The sequence below is a fragment of the Stegastes partitus genome, unplaced genomic scaffold, assembly GCF_000690725.1.
Source record: "Stegastes partitus isolate 25-593 unplaced genomic scaffold, Stegastes_partitus-1.0.2 Scaffold380, whole genome shotgun sequence".
NCBI classification, from domain to species: domain Eukaryota; kingdom Metazoa; phylum Chordata; class Actinopteri; family Pomacentridae; genus Stegastes; species Stegastes partitus.
In genome coordinates this window covers 357,344-374,192 of record NW_007578111.1, presented here as the reverse complement: position 1 = coordinate 374,192, position 16,849 = coordinate 357,344, and the positions used below count along the sequence as shown (strand labels likewise).

At 41.8% G+C, this 16,849-nt stretch overlaps 1 protein-coding gene across 1 annotated transcript; it reads left to right on the top strand.

The window, feature by feature from the left end:
* Positions 1-2,096: 2,096 nt before the first annotated feature.
* ykt6 (YKT6 v-SNARE homolog (S. cerevisiae)) lies at positions 2,097-7,715 on the top strand. Its single transcript, XM_008284931.1, has 8 exons — positions 2,097-2,290; positions 2,649-2,800; positions 2,984-3,066; positions 3,823-3,923; positions 4,009-4,113; positions 4,429-4,494; positions 5,560-5,661; positions 5,762-7,715. Exons 2-8 carry the CDS (start codon positions 2,697-2,699, stop codon positions 5,795-5,797), a joined length of 597 nt encoding a protein of 198 aa, XP_008283153.1. The 5' UTR covers positions 2,097-2,290; positions 2,649-2,696; the 3' UTR covers positions 5,798-7,715.
* Positions 7,716-16,849: the final 9,134 nt, after the last annotated feature.

Here is a 16,849-nt window from a genome sequence, read left to right as displayed (position 1 = left end):
TCTCTCCGGGTTCTCCGGCTTCCTCCCACAGTCCAAAAACATGTTGAGGTTAATTGGTGATTGTAAATTGTCCGTAGGTGTGAATGTGAGTGTGCTTGGTTGTCTGTCTCTAAGTGTAGCCCTGTGATAGACTGGTTACCTGTCCAGGTGAACCTGCCTTCACCCTGAGTCAGCTGGGATAGACTCCAGCCCCCCATGACCCTAGTGAGGATTAAGGTGTAGAGATGATGGATAGACCTTGTAAAAATCACCCAAAAAATGTTATTTTACACGTCATTCCTAAAAAAAAAAAAAACATCAAAATTTCACATGCTATCCACATCAAAAATCTGCATTTATTTATTTTTAAATTGTAGTTTCTTCTTTCACAATGTGTGACAGTAAAATGATCTCTACGGCCACTAAAAACATTATTTCACTGAACCATTTTACTAAATCATAAACTGCAAAGCCCTGGATAGTCACCAGGTCAGCTTGTTATCTTTCTGTCAGAATATATGTCAAGGGAAAAACCTGATAGCCTCCAAGTTTGACTTCACTGTGACTGTGTACCAAGAACAATGTCAGGCTGAGTTTAATGTCTTTGTAATCAACACATTTGATATTTTTCTTAAGTCATTTAACAATCTTTGATTGTGTTGAGCTAAGCTTTGGAGTAAACATTAACATGGAGGCATAAAGATGAAATGTATGAATCCATTAGTGGATGATCCCAGAGTGCATTTTTATGTAATGGTGGCACACAGAATGAGATGGCAGTGTGCCCGATAGCTGCTTCTTTTATTTATTTTTCCCTCAGAACACCAGAGAAGCAGATGCAGTGACCAAAGTGCAGGCGGAGCTGGACGAGACAAAAATCATTTTGGTAGACGACCTTCCTAAGCAGAAATCTAATACATATATCAACATTGCTGAAAACTATGCATGTAATTCCTTTAAATATATATATATATATCCCACATATATTTGTTTGTTTGTTTTGCATTATAGCAGAAGTGGATATGGAAAGCCGGTACTACTAGAGTATTCATCTGAGACAGGCAAAAAGGAATTTCTTATCAGCCTCAAGGTCCTAAATCTCACAACTGCCTCCACAAGGTTTGGATGAACTTCTTAGGACGTGCCTCCAACCACACAAGACGTTTCTTTTTATGGTTTCTTTCTTTATAGTTTTTATGACCGTCTAGAAGGAATTTACAGAAAGCATTAATCTGCACGTTAATCATTAATAAAAAACTTTACATAACATCAAAAAATTATGTTTTAAAAATATACATTTTTTTCTTTCCCATGTGTGAACATAAAAAACACAGTTTAAGTCCTCTAAAAGTATTGTTATTTTAAAGATAATTTCTGTTATTTTCACTTTTTTTTCTTTTTTCTTAAAGTAGTTTTTGTGAGCATAACAATAGTTCACCAGTTTTTATTTATTTATTTTTTTTTTGGAACTGTTGCTGCCAGATTTTCACAGTTTCTTCACAGGGTTACATTAGTAGTAGTAGTAGTAGTATCATCATTTTGTTTTTTTTATTAGCGTGGATTGAGATACTTTAAGCACTTGCATATGCCAGGTGCCACCAAGTCATCTGTCATCTGTGGCACTCATTGTCCTCATATCTCTGTATTATCATTATGTCCTGTGACCCTGATTATAAGCCAATCACGGTGTCTGTGCCAGTTAAAGTAGCTTTAAAGGGCCAGTTCAGCTGTTAAAATGCTGTTTTACACTTCAGTAAATTGTCACTGGAAGGTCATCAGTGCATCACAACGACTTGGGGGTTATATTTTCAATATTATAGCTCATATGATAATCCCAAAAGAGATAATGTCTTTATTTTATATATAAAACCCATCAGTAAATCAAGTTAATTACAGACTAATCAAGAAAAATAAACATAGCAAACACACACAGAGGGACAGATTTGTATATTTACATTCTTTGACTGCTTATGTTTGACTGATATTAAAGCAGCCGTGTACAAACCGGGTATTGCAGCTTTAACATGTGGCTCACAGTCACGATCACCTTTACGGCACGACACCGGAACTACGACAGCAGCTTCGTGTTTGTTTCCACCGGAGCCAATAATCCATTGGACCGCTTGGGCTCCGTGACGTGGTAGTGATTGGTCACCAAAGTACATCTGGAAACTGAAAGTTAGCGCTGACTACGCTGTGATTAGGTCGCTGGACGCATGCTCTATATACCTACGAGTTTAGGTTTATGTGGAATAAGAAGTTTGTTTGGTTGTTTTGACGGGAATCACAGAGTTCGCTGCTCATCTGTTTGGTAAGTTAGCCGCGGCCTCCTGTACAGCTGCTAGCATATGGAGCTAGCAGCATACTTCACTAGATTTCAGGAATGTTAACTAGTTTTTACCCATGTTTACTTTATTAACAGCTTGAATTCATTGCTGTCAGTTCACTTGGAGGTCCTCGCCTGAAGAAAATAATTTGTTTTGGTCGAGCGTGACTAACAATAACAAGTTAGCTTGCTAGCTACTGACGAGGCGGCTCCCTTCACTTGTTAGCCAACACTTCCGTCAAGTTTCTGTAGCTGCGTTATTGTTAGCAGCTAAGCTAGCTAGCTGAGCTGGATCAGGGATAATGCACTCATGTGATTCTGCTTGTGTCATGTTCCTAATCAGACCATCAGGGCTGTGTGACTGACTGACCAGGACTGACCCGGTGGCAACATGAAGCTCTACAGCCTCAGCATCCTCCACAAAGGAGCGACTAAAGCCAACCTCCTCAAAGCGGCCTACGACCTGTCCTCCTTTAGCTTCTTTCAGCGCTCCAGGTGCGTCTAAACTGATCACTATCAATCTGATAATGATCAAGGAAACGTAGTTACCAGAGTTGTTTTTTACTTGGCAGTGAGCAGTAAGCATTTCCTCAACATACCACCAAGCACAGAGCACATCTCTGACTGTTTCTCTGTGTTTCCCACTTGATGACGTTGTTGTTGTTTTGGTTTGTTCAGTGTTCAGGAGTTCATGACCTTCACCAGTGCCTTGATTGTTGAACGAACATCTCAAGGAAGCCGTGCCTCTGTCAAAGAACAAGGTAAAAAGAAAGCGTACATACACAGAGGACTTTTCTTTCAGCTGCCGCTTCGCATAAACAGAAACAAGGATGTAGGTATCAGGCCTGCAACTAATGACTGTGTTGATGATTAGTCTGTAGTTCATTTAGTAAATTAATCAGGTGGTTCTTTGGTATTTAAAATATGTGAAACTGGTGAAAGATATTGATCAGTTTTTCCTAAAGCCCAGGATGACGTCTTACCATGTTTTGTCCAGAATCAGAATCAGAAACAGATTTATTGCCAGGTATCGTTTACACAATACAAAGAATTTGTTCTGGTGGGTTGGTGCAACAATAACGAAAAGATGTTGAGTTTACGGTCAAAGAGGAGGAAAAAAACTTTAACCTGGTATCAGAGAATTTAGACTTTTTTTGTTGTTGTTTTTCAAATTGATTGATCGATAATCGATATAGTTGGTGACTTAGATATTTACTTTTTCCTGTCGATGGTATACGACATACAAACACACCTCCGCATCAAGCACGCTGGATGACATGTCAGCTAGCACGAAGCTGTTTGAACTCACTTCAGGAACAGCGACTGTGTGTAACGACTGCTTATCAGTCTTATTACGAAGAACCGTTTGCAAAGTTTCATTTAAAAAGAGGATTTACTTCTTCTTTTTTATCACAAAGTGCACCAACACACTCTGGGTTCAGCTGAGAGCAGGAAGGCCATTTTAAGCAGCCTTCTGTTTTGCTGATCACACATACGTGGTTCCTCTCGTCTTGCAGAGTACCTGTGCCATGTGTATGTGAGAAACGACAACTTGGGTGCCGTGGTTATCGCAGACACAGAATACCCACAGAGAGTCTGCTTCACGTTGCTTGACAAGGTGAGTAGAAAAAGACACAGCACTTTATTGTTATCATGGCCCACAGCTGTTAATTTCACTATTGAGATTTGTTTCTGTTTGTCAGGTATTAGAGGAATTCTCCAGGCAAGTGGACAGTATAGACTGGCCCTCTGGTACTCCCGACACCATCAACTACAAAGCCCTGGATATTCACATTTCTAAATATCAGGTCAGTGTGTTAGCTATTTGTCAGAATATACGTCAGTGAAAACCCTGGTAGCCTACAGTTATGACTAGACTGTGGTTAACTGTGTCAGCTAGAGCTGGTTGTCTGTCTAATTATCAAATGTTGTAATTTTTCTTCTGTCATGTGATTGTTAGCGTTGAGCTCTGCTGTCGTGTAAATATTAAGATGGAGGCACGAAGATGAAATTCACAACTTTATCTGTAGTTGATCGCAGAGTGTGTTTTTATGTAATCCTGGGAAACAGAATGAGATGGCAGTGTGCCTGATAGCTGCTTCTTTTATTTATTTTTCCCTCAGAACCCCAGAGAAGCAGATGCAATGACCAAAGTGCAGGCGGAGCTGGACGAGACAAAAATCATTTTGGTAAGCCACCTTCCTCAGCAGAGATCCGATATTTATATCAAAGCTGGAATGTATGCAAGTAATTCACTTAAACAGAAGTATTATGTGTTTTTTTCTGCTTTTACATAATGGATATGTGAAGCTCACATGACTAAAATTCTAAACTGAGAAGGGCAAGAAGCAGTTTGTAATCAGCTTCACGGTCCTCAGCCTCACAGCTGCCTCTGTGACGTTTGGGTGAACTACTTCTAAAGACATGCGTCCAACCACACCAGGCATCAGAGGAGTTTATCGTTTAGTTTAGGGAGTAAAAAGCTGACCATGACAGAGAGAGGGCGACATCTTATTGTTTAAAAATAGAAATAATGCTACCCATTTCCTTACAGTCTCTCCAGAAAGACATCAATCGTCTTTCATTGGGCCGTGTGCATGTAAAGTGTCACAAATGGTTGAGTACCATTAAGAAGAGAGAGCTGGAAAGAGCAGAACAATGCCTCGCTCCTGTCTTCGTGGCACACCAGACGTTGGGGCAAATGCTGGATTCTAAGTTCAGGAGGCTACAGCGAATCGGCAGAACACTGACCCACTTTATCTAACGTCCGAAACGTGTTCAGGTGAAGGGTTGTGATGTCATGTCGCTATCTGGCAGACTGTAAATCCTGCTTAAGACACACAGTGTGGGAAATAATCTTCAGACCAGATTCTGTAATCGGTGCATTGCTTGTAAGATAAGATAAACGTTATTGATCCGTCACGAGGAGAATTCACGTGTTACAGCGCTTAGATACGGAGGAGGCGTGGAGGACGCGGCACAAAGATTAGCACATCCATCCATTATCTATACACCACTTTATCCTCAGTAGGGTCGTGGGAAGATTAGTACAGTAAGGATAAAAATAAAGATATAGTAAAGGTATAATAAGGTAATGTACAGATGTGACATGGTGAATTTATATATGGATATGTATAGATGTGACACTGTGAAATGTCCCCGAAATGTTTTTAGACAAATTGTGTCCAACTGAAAGTCGAGTCATAGTCTCACCCCGTGCACTGTTTTCTAAGAACATATTTTGTCTTGTGCAGCACAACACCATGGAAAGTCTGTTGGAAAGAGGAGAGAAACTGGATGACCTTGTGGCAAAGTCAGAGCACCTGGGAAACCAGTCCAAAGCCTTCTACAAGACTGTAAGTACCGATGAACTCGCCTCGTTCACTCTGGACTGTCTGCCCGTCCATCAGTGGCTCAACAGAGACCATATGTGTGTGTTTGTGTCAAACCCTGCAGGCACGGAAACAGAACTCATGCTGTGAAATCATGTGATGCCGCTGCCTCGTCCTCGTGGACACACCTCTCTCTGCCTTTCTGCTTTTCCTACAACTCCCATCATGCACCAGCCGCCAGCTCTCAACAGGGACAGAACAGACGCTGTCGTACCCAGGAGGGGCTGCCGGGATGAGAGCGAGAGAAGCGTGGCCAGTCTGAGTGTGAGCTCTCTGGATTGTGACTGATGGGAGCTGAAGGAGTGATGGGGTCTGGTCAGGGGATGGAGAGTAACATTTGAATTATTTTTAACCTCTCAAATGGTGAACATCTGTGTGGTGTTTCAGTACCAGCTGAAGACATAATAGTGTGACGTCGTGTATTGGTGATGTGTCGTTGAAACGTCTTCAAACCATTTAATGTTATTCAGATTGAATCAAATCTTAATAGTTCGATCTCGACTCTTAAAACTTTTTGAAGAGTATTAACCACGGTTGTGCTTTTGCTTCGAGGCAACTCTGACAATCTCACAGTCTTATCTTGTGTGTTCATGCAGCGTGTCACTGTTGCTGTTCAACTGTTCAAATCTGGTCTTCTTGCAGGCGTCACCCTTTGTGCCCACTAGGGGGCCCTGTTTATTTACTTTATTGTTCTGTTGACCTTCATAGTTGAGGTCAGTCAAAGAACTTTGAACCATGTGATATCAGAACCTCGCAGAATAATTGGACGTCTTTGCTATTCTGGGTTTAGTTACATAATTTCTTTGCTGTTTTCTGTCTGATAGCGTTAAACGAAATCTTCTACATTCCCACTTTGAATGATTGTGTTGTTGAGTGATGATGCAAATGCTTCATGAGAACTTGGAGATCAGGAGTATAAAGAGGTTTTCCATAGATGCAGCCTTATTGCAGTGTTTCTAACATATAAACCCCTCTGACCTGTTTATTCTTATGTGTACCATCGCCACGCTTTTCACTCTGACATCCAGCACACACGACACTTCCGCAGGTTTTAGTGTTTAAAAAAAAAAAGTGCTCTGCAGTCCGGAGCACGTCTGTACCTCTCAGACCTGGGATCGCTGGACTTTTACCATCCTTTATTGTGGCTGGGGTGAATCTGTTGCACTCTCTGGCCTCCTGTTAGTGTCTTCTCTCATAAAACGGATCTAGTGTTTAAATAAAAGAGCGACATCATTACAAATCCACTCTCAACTTTACGACACTCCACAACTGACTTTGATTTACTGTGAGCACTGTTAGCTTTTTTATTTTAGGTCCGATTGGGTAGAATTTTCTTTCTTCAGGAACCGCTGACGAGCTTAAGGTGAAGAGATGCCTTCAGTTGTGTGTTTTAGATGTTTCTCTGCTTTGTTTTTCTCTCTCTCTCTGCCGTTGGTGTGTATGATTTGCTGATACACGACATCCAGCTGCAGGTGTCGAGTGCCTGTGTGCGTGACGTGAGGATGGCGTGCCGGCTCCTCTGACTTTGCTCTTTCTGCTTTTACAGTGTAAACTTTTGTGCAATATCTGCAAACTGTTGGTGTGTGTCTCTCTGTAAAGTAGAGAGAATAAATGAAAAAATATTTCTCATAAAGGACAGTAACTTGACCTTTGTATATGCTATTCTTATGACTAACCGACATGAAGCTTGACCAGGGTTGTTTCTGAGATGTGTTTAAATTTGTTCTTTTTTTTTTAAAAGACAAAAAAAAAAAACCTGATTAATGTGTTGAATTTGATCATCTGTCAGATCTGTGAAGTTATGCTGTACCTGTTTGGTCTCGCTGGCCGGTGTGTTCAACAGTCGACACTAAACGTTTTGATCCCGACGTGGTTTTCAAACTTTAAAACAAAGACTTAAAATAATAAACTGTTCTTTTTTTTCTGTCTGTATTAACATTTTGTTTTTTCGAACATGGACTTGTTCGTACACTGTTTGCAGAACATGTAATCTTGCTTAGATAAACAGAAAAATGGTTTCTCGTGTGCCATGTCTTCATTGTTCCAAGTGGAAATCATTTTTCAGAGGTGGCAGTGAGGTGTCAGGACATCCTGTGAAGAGAAAGTTGTTCAGCGCAACAACAGGAAATCTACAGGCCCTAACTTAAATCAGCAGACCTTTAGCATTTCTGCTGGAGGAGAAGCTGGTGCACCCTTCACTTGCTGAAGGGAATTGTTGAAATTAGTCTTCACAAGCCATTAAGGATTCAGGAGCTGGAGCCTGATGCGGCTTGTGGGTGGTGACTAATGAGATCCTTTCCATGAAGTGTAAAGAATTCACGACAAAAATCTATTGTAGCCTTCAGAACGCCTGCAGATCTCAAAAGTCTAATATTGAACCACAAAAATCAAAAATTTAAAGGTCCCATATTGTCCCCTGCTTTTTCAGCAAATTAGTAAAAGTCTCACTTGTCCCCAGAGCAAATCTTTCATTTTAAAATGAAAGAGATGGTTCATTTGACTCTGACTGTATACTGGCTGGTGTTGGTCCTCCTCTAAACGGGCTGTTTCAGTGTTTTTCTAGTTTTAAATGCAGTCGAGCGGCTGCTGTCCGTGCCCTCTTAAGAAAGAAGACTCTGCTTCTCGTTGAGTTGAACCGTGTTGATGCCACCAAACGAAGCTGTGTGGTTACAGTCTCACCTACATTCATCGCGTTGCCAAGGGAACCTACTTAAAACACAAAAAATATGTTATATTGAAGTAAATGGTACTTTTTTTTGCACTATTTTGCTGCAGATCCCATTTTACACTGCTGGTAGTGCTGCTTAGAGAACCTAGATTAGAAAATTGGTGAGTTTATTGGTATCTAGTGGGACAGCCCTCTGAGGTGACTACTGGTTAATGTGTGGTCTTAAAGCAGGAGTCTCAAACTCACGGCCTGATATTTTGTGGCCTCCTACTTGACATCAGAGTTTAGGGTTTTTAGTGCATTTTTCTCACATGCACCTATGCGAGTCGGTGTCTTGGATCCCTTGTGGACTACCATGGCTCAGGCTTGTGATAGCAACGTGAATTAACAACGTTAGTCACTTGAAACATGATTTGGGAGTGTTTTTTTTTTCCTATCTGTGTGAAAAGCTCGTCTCCACCATGAACTTTAATAAGTCAAAGTACAAGTCCAAACTTACTGATGAGCATCTTCAAGCCGTACTGAGGGTCTCAGATGCTTTCCTCAAGCAAAATGTGGCTCAGCTGTGTAGGAGGCAGTGTAGGTCGGAGTAGGTAAGAGAAGCCTATGTTATGAAGAACTGTTCATGTTAATGAAGATTGAGAAGATTGGATCTGATGTACTTTTCTGGAACACTTGATGCGGTCCAGCCTCTACCTCCAGCGGCCACCAGGTAAGTTGAGTCTGAGACTCCTGTCTTAAAGGGATGTGCTACAACAGAAATTCACTTTTATTTTCAGTTCCTCAGGTGCTGGGAGTGCACACAGATTGTTGTGTTCACTCTTGCAGCCAACAGCAGAACACTGGGCGAGCTTAAATAAACCAACTGCTCTCTCTGAAAAGCTCATATAGAAGCAGTGAGGGGGCAGGATGGACTATTGGCTCCTCAGCTAGTGTGTAGAAGTAGACTGTGTAAATCCTGGGGGCTGCTGAGTTGGTGGAAGGCTCAGAGAACAGCATCTTCATACTTTAACTTTGCACTTCCACGTTTCTAACAATCACAAAACACACAGATTTTCACAACATGGGACCCTTAAACCATTTTGAAAAATCAACACTTTACTAGGGTGCTCCTAACTAATAAATCTTGAAGGTGTTGGTGTAAAAAACGAGCTCTACCGGAGCACCTGAACGCAGCAGCAGCAGCAGAGGCGCGTCTCGGCGCACAGCTGAGGTGAGAAGAAAACAGCATGAACTGATGAAGTCTGACCGCACAGCCGCACAAATGTGGACAGAGGTGAAAAACAAGAGCAGAGCTGTCATCAGCGACGGAAACAGCTCGAAGGTGAGAAGCGAAAAGGTGGAAAACACACTTATTTTCTGTCTCTTTCTGGCGAACGGCAATGTGCCAAAACAAGTCGGAGCCTCTCGGGATCTGGAGGCGACGGTTCGAGCCCGACACAGAGCTGCTGCAGTTGTTTGTAAGGCTGCCATGAGTGTAGTTTAGGCTTCTGCCTGCCTTTAACTAACAGGCACAGCTGTGATCATGGCGCTAATGTTTTGGAGCTGACTTGCATTGAATGATCTCGCTCCTTTTTCTTATCTTCTTCTATCGAGGCGCTCAGACTTTCCACATTGCTGAACTTCCTGCAGCAAGTTTCCACTCCTGCTGCAAACAGCACGACTTGTTGCTGATCTCCCCTCTTGTAGTTCTTTCTCTCTCAACAAATAGTTACTGAATGAAGCTGACATGAATGTGCACAAGGCCAGTTGTCCTCTCGGTGATCTGCGCTCTTGTTTTGCTGCGCTTTCAGATGGTTGACCCAGATCTGAGAGAGCAGCTCCTGCACGCTGTTCAACAAAGAAACGGTGAGAAACTTTATCTCCTCTGTCTCTGCACCCCCTCAGCTCACCAGGCAGGTCCAAACGGTTTCATTACCTCAGTCATGTTTAGCCTTTTGTTCTACTAGATGAGTGTTACCTGCCACACACTTAAACTTTGCAATGCTCAGGCTGCAGTGCCAAACAAACAGGGGAATTAGGTCCAGGTGTGTGTGTGTGTGTGTGTGTGTGTGATGGCTGACAGTCAAGACTACTGACAGATCACAGTGACATAACGCAGGATGGCAAAACTCCAGAGAAGTTAAGTAACCGCCTCCCAAAAATACAAGTTGTTCACTGTGTCAAGGCAACAAAAATCAAAACTAAACCTGAAAAGATCAATTTCCCAGTGAAGGGAGTTCCAGGTGGAGGTTTTCTTTCTGGGCTCAGATTGGGCCTTTGTGGGGGTGTGACTGTACATGACAGGTTTGTTTGGTTCTTTGCTGTTATTTAACTGAAATCTGTCTTTTTTTTTTCTTTTACTTTTGAGCATTTAATGAGTAAAAATCACTATAATGCTTGAAAAACTGAAACCCTCATTAACATAATTGGTTCTAAGCATTTTATTTATTCTCAGTTCTTATCATTTGTAGTTGGTGGTTTTCCTCTGACCCTGACTAAACCCTCTTTGGAGGCTTCCAGAAATCCCCCTATGCTTAAAAAAGGAAATCAGAAGAGTTGTTCTTTTTGAAGTGTTCATATCATAACCAACCCACTGAATAGCCACAGATTTGAATCTTCAGCTCTGATAGTTTCACCACGCGGTCTGTTGTCAGCTTACAAGAGCTGGTTTGGAATAAAACTGTCGTATCCAAATCTATATATTAATTACGGTGCTGTTTGGTTGATGCATAATGAGGTATATTTATAATTTTATTCGCCCATATTAATAATAAGCCACTGACATGGTCGATCATTACCTTTTATGCTCACATGCGCATTTTAAATTTAATTTGAAATCCCATATAGAGTCATTACTGAATTATTGTGTAACAGTCTCTCCTGTTGGTTCTGTTTTCAAGTATTTCTATTTTCTTGCTCCATGAAGTTTCAGCTGCAGCTGCCACTCATCCGTCTCACGCAGAGGACTCTTTAACCAAGAGCAGCGGAATCATCCCCGGTGAGCGCCGCTTCTGTCCACAGTCTCATGTCTTTATGCACCAAGACCTGTTTCGGAGAAAAACTGATTTGTAAGATGGGCCGCCTTGAGTCAACAGCTTACAAAAACAGCCGTCTCACTCCGAGATCCGAGACCCACGAATACAAGAGAGTCGAGTTACACCACCGACGGTCAGCCGAGGTTTCAGAAAAGTTATGGAACGTTTTATTTGGCAGGAGTATGATAGACATAATGTGATTTTAATCAAATAGTTTGTGGTTATTGTCATTGGCTGAGCCTGGCTTTTCCAAAAATACTCAGGTGTAAGACTGCTGGTTTTTGTCACACACTTGTTTTGTGCTCACCTGAATGTGAGCAGCAGCTAAAAAATGAATCGGTTTAGAATAAAAGTCGTGTTTTGAAAATGCAGTTAGCACGTTCAGCCAGTCAGGATGTATGCAACACGTCTGGGTTCACGCTGTTGTTTTACAAATGTATGCTGCCCCCCCTTGTGAGGCCTTCACCTGGTTGTGGTTCATTAAAATCTAGTGCACAGTGAATATTTAACTGAAGCTTGACTTTGAGACAAATCTCAACACAGTCGCAGCAGCTGACAGAAAAATCATATTTGCACATTTTCCCCGACTCGTTCAACGCCGGTTTGAAGCTTTGTGTATGTTTGTTTTTTTTTCTGACACAGTAGCAGATCTGCTTCTGGCTTATCAGCTGAACCTCGTACCAGAGACGCTGCACTCTGGTGACCCTCGTGTTTCTGTGTCCCTGTTTGCTCGGGGAGAGTACAGAATGCCTCCACAATAACTTCACTGGGACAGAATGCAAATGTGTGACCAAACTGTTGAACTGAACCTGAAAGTTGTGCCTCTGTGCTGCACCATGATAACTCTTCAAGATTAACAGATGTGGGGAATCTGTCCTGGGCTATTCCCCCCATACTGCAGATAACACATAGAACAAATACATGAATACATCAGGTAAAAGCAGAATAACTCTTAATTGTTTTAAACGTCAAAGCAATTTATTACATCAGACTGCCAGCATTAAGTATATAATTATGTCTGTTATAGATGCTGATGGTAGACAGAGGTTTTAAACATCTGCTGATGTATTTTGATATGTAACTCACTGCTGTGGGTTTTGTCTGAGGTCAACAGACTCAAACTAGATACTTGGAAACGGCCACTAAAGCTCCCAGCAGTGGTCGCTTGTATTATGTCTGCAGGATAACAGTTCTGAAAGGTGACAGCCTCCGACAGAAAGGGAGAAATCCCCCGAACACTGAAAGGACACTGCCGTTGCTTTTTCTTGCAGAATGGAAAATTCCATTAATACAGACGTATGATGCTGCGGTGTCGATGGGTCGGAGAGTGAGGGCTATAAATATGTATATGAACAGGCCTGGTTTTTGTTTTCTGTGGGAAGGAAGTGGTTAATTCAGCACAGAGGGATGAAATGCAAGTAAACAAGTGGTATAAGGTTTCTTTTATTTTATCAGACAATGAGTATTTTTTTACACACAGACGTCAGATGTCGTTTCTTAGGAAGACTGAAGTCGAAACATGTCGAGGTAAAAAAACAGCTCCTATCTAAAAAAATACTCATTATCTGATAAAAAAAGAAACCTTACACCTAAGTAAACAAAGGATGTCTGCAGGTGCGACATCCTGCAGACGGTGCAACGCTTTGCTTTGTCTAGTTTTGATTGAACTAAACATCTTTTTGTGCTTTTAGGTGCCATTGCAGCCACGCTGTTCATTGCCTTCATACTCGCTCTCTACGCCGTCCTCTGGAAGTGCATGGTGTCACCGCCACAACGGTAAGAGCAGAGACGCACAAGTCCCGACTCGAATGTGCTGCAGCTTCACTTTCATTTTTGTTGACACAGCGATCTTAGAAACTTTGCTATTTGTTCACCTGCTTTCCAGTGTCACATGTCTGAACTTTGTTATCCCGGCTCATCGCAGTGACCTCACACAAGCTGCACTTTTTCCACTTCGTATTCACGTTGCTGTTACTCATCACACTCGTTCCTGTTTCCCTTTCAGAAAGCACAGCAAGGTGAGAGCACGAGGACAACAGAGGACGTCTGTGTGAGGAGGACTGAAGCGTCGTGCATCTGCTCAGCTGGTCAATGTGGGTCACGGTGGCGTAGACCGCAATCTGAAAGCAGACTTTGCTCTGTGATGAGGATCCTTCTAATAGAGCCAAAGATCAAACCACAAAAAAAAAAAAGGAAGTGACTCAACTAAGTGGATTTTTCCATTTGCTGTCTGCGGTGATGTGAAACACTGTTCGGCAGGTCAAACTGTGCTGCTTATTCTGTGAATCGTGCACTACTGAGGGCCGAGGCAGCTCCGGCCACAGCTCGCCCCGCTGACCAATAAGCTGCATGTGTTTGTGTCTTAGAAAGGGGGATCATAGTATTTTTAGTTGATGTAGATATTTTGGTAGCAGCAACAAACGGGCGGTTACATTAGAAGCACGTCTTCTTCGTCTTGCATCGCAGTTCTTTGTATTTTTGTAACGTGTATATTAGCTTTTATTTAGAACCATTTACATACTTTCCACAATTTAAATTTTTTTCCTCTTTGTGTTTCTTGGAAAAGTCCCAAAGCTGCCAGGAGCAATCAGTCACCTTTACTGGACTCAGCATTTACTGTTGAAATGTAGAAATGTGTAGTGATTTTTATTTCTCCCCATATGGTTAATTCTTTTATCTCAGGATGTTGTAACTACTGTATAATGTTTTGACTTTATAATAAACTGTGACTTGTGTTTTCTTTTTTCTTTTTCGTAGGTGAATATACACATAAATATGACTGAATTGCAAATTTGAGAACCGTCAGAATCCTAACAGCTTACTTTTTCTTTTGTTTAGAACTTTCCTTCTGCATAGGATGAGCAGACCTTTGGGAGTGGAAGGCTTTACTCCTCAGGTCAGATGCTGTGAACTGATTTGTGCAGGAGCTTCAATGAAACCGAGGAGGGAACAGATTAGCTGCCTGGATGAGTTTAAAGGAAAAAGCAGTTCTGTCTGATTTATCAGTGTGTTGATGTGTTTTTAATATTATCAAGTCCAATTCACACCTGTTCATGAATTCTTGAAACTGCAAAAAAAGAAACTCAGGTTGGCCTTTTCTATAACCTACATGTACAGTATGTGGTCACGCAGTCGCTGCCTCGGTCTCGTCGCAGCTCTGGTGTGACGCCCCAGTTTTCAGAACCAGTTCTACAACTTGGACAAAACCACAGCGTGGGGGCTGCATCTGTTAAGCAACGAGCAGGGAATGCGGTTTGGTGTAAAACCAGAAAGCGTTCGATGGAGCTCCTGCTGAATTATTCAGAGCAGAGATGCGGCAAGCGTTGACTCATTCAGAACTGAGAATCGAAATCCTCATCGTTGGAGGTGTGCAATCGAGGTATACTTCTTACTGTGATGAAACTAAATACGCTATTCACGTTCTTAAAAAGTGGCAGACGTGGCAGTAGTTTCGATTAAACCGAGAACATCCATACAGGTCTAGTAATGATTGTAGGAGTTTTGATTTTTTTTTAAGGGAAACATCTGGTGTGAAGGATTTAGTGGAATCAAGCAAAGAGGTTGGACTGAAAGGTGGAGCGGTGGTTGGCATTGTTGCCTCGCAGCTAGAAGGTCGTCGGTTCACGTCCCGGTGAGGATACCCAGGATCTTTCTCCATGTTCTCCCCCGTGGGTTCTCTCCAGGTTCTCCTGAGGTTAATTGGTGATTGTAAATTGTCCGTAGGTGTGAATGTGAGTGTGCTTGGTTGTCTGTCTCTAAGTGTAGCCCTGTGATAGACTGGTTACCTGTCCAGGTGAACCTGCCTTCACCCTGAGTCAGCTGGGATAGACTCCAGCCTCCTGCGACCTGAGTGAGGATTAAGCCGTGTATGGATAAAGAGATTATAAATTTCAAACTGAATGCAGCTCATCTAACCCTCCCAGGGGCTTCCAAGTGTTTACGAGACACGATGGGGGCAACTTAAAACATGGACGGCCCTTCTAGAGCCACAGGTTGGTTTGTCTAGTTTGTGAGAAAAACACTGTTTTTGAAACAGTGACACAACATGCAGGATGGACACCGTGGACGAGGACTGGCTCTCTCTATAAAGGCAGCATCCTAAGGTAACCAACACTTGATTCAGGTTTATTCACTAAAAACAACAACAACACAATTCTGAATATTACGTCTCATTCCTGTTCATAGATTCCCCTAAATCTTACACACTGGGCCTTTAAAAGTTCAACAACACGATCAGCTCTTTATAATCTGTCATAGATGCTCTAAACCTTTAATGACAGTTAACTGAGTAAAAATATAAGACTGTGTTATATTTATTGCAGCCTTTTGTTCGTGAGTACAGCACAAAGTGTCTGACAACAAGCTGACTGCATTTGTTATAGCAGCTCTTGTCCAATAGATGGCGAGCTGAAGTCTTTACTCCTGGCTGCATGTTGACTTAAATGACTGGAGACCAGAGGACAGTTAATAACCAAGCATCAGTAATAAATATTGAAAGGCCCACAACTGTTTTTAATTTTAAATCAACCAAGTAACAGCCAAAGGACATCTTGTTATTGAAAGTTTACTATTTAAACACAAAAAACTGTGAATATCAGTTTATTTTTATTGTGAATTAGTGTCTGATTTGGTCAATAAATAACTACATTTTTACATGCAAACAGTCAGCTTTCTTATTCTTGGGTAGACGTTACAGTAACACAGAGGTGCTTTGAAATGATTAAAACGACAATTTGGCTGCGGAAAAGTTCCAAGAGGAGATTAAAGCCGCAAGTGGCGATGGACGGGTCCATCGTCACAAGTTGCTACACATGTGTGGTGAATGTGGTAGTTGTAGGTGAAACGTAGCCACAATGGGACTCTGTGGAAATATTGTAGGGGGCGCAGTTGAGCCGTGTTGCGTTTTAGACCTGGGAGCGGAGAGATATTTTTTATTTGTGCCGACCAGCTCTATATGCCTCCCAAATTGTGTAGGTGTAGGTCATACGTGCTTCCGATAGGACTTCATTGAAATTTTCAAGGTGGCGCTGTGGAGCCATTTTGGCAGTGACATGTCCAAGTCCATTAAAATATCAAATTTTTCGCCAGTCCTGATGTGCGTGGCGATTTTGGTGAGTTTTCGACGTTGCTTGGGCCCTCAAAATCGCGTTTCAAAAGTCGATAAAATAATAATAAATAATAATAATAACAATAATAAATAAAAATAACAATAATCACAGCGGTTAAAATAGGGTCCTTGCACTGGTGTGCTCGGACCCTAAAAAGTCATACTATAGCATGTCGTTTTTGTCAAAAAGGGTCATGATTCAGAATGTCGTCAAAACGCATCAGGATGTAGTACACAGTGGAAATAGTGCGATGCATGTCGTAGAAATCACCTGAGGAAAGTCTTTCACAAAAAGAAATCGTTTTCAGTTTTGGCGTGAAATAAAAAAGTCATACTATAGCATGTCGTTTTTGTCAAAAA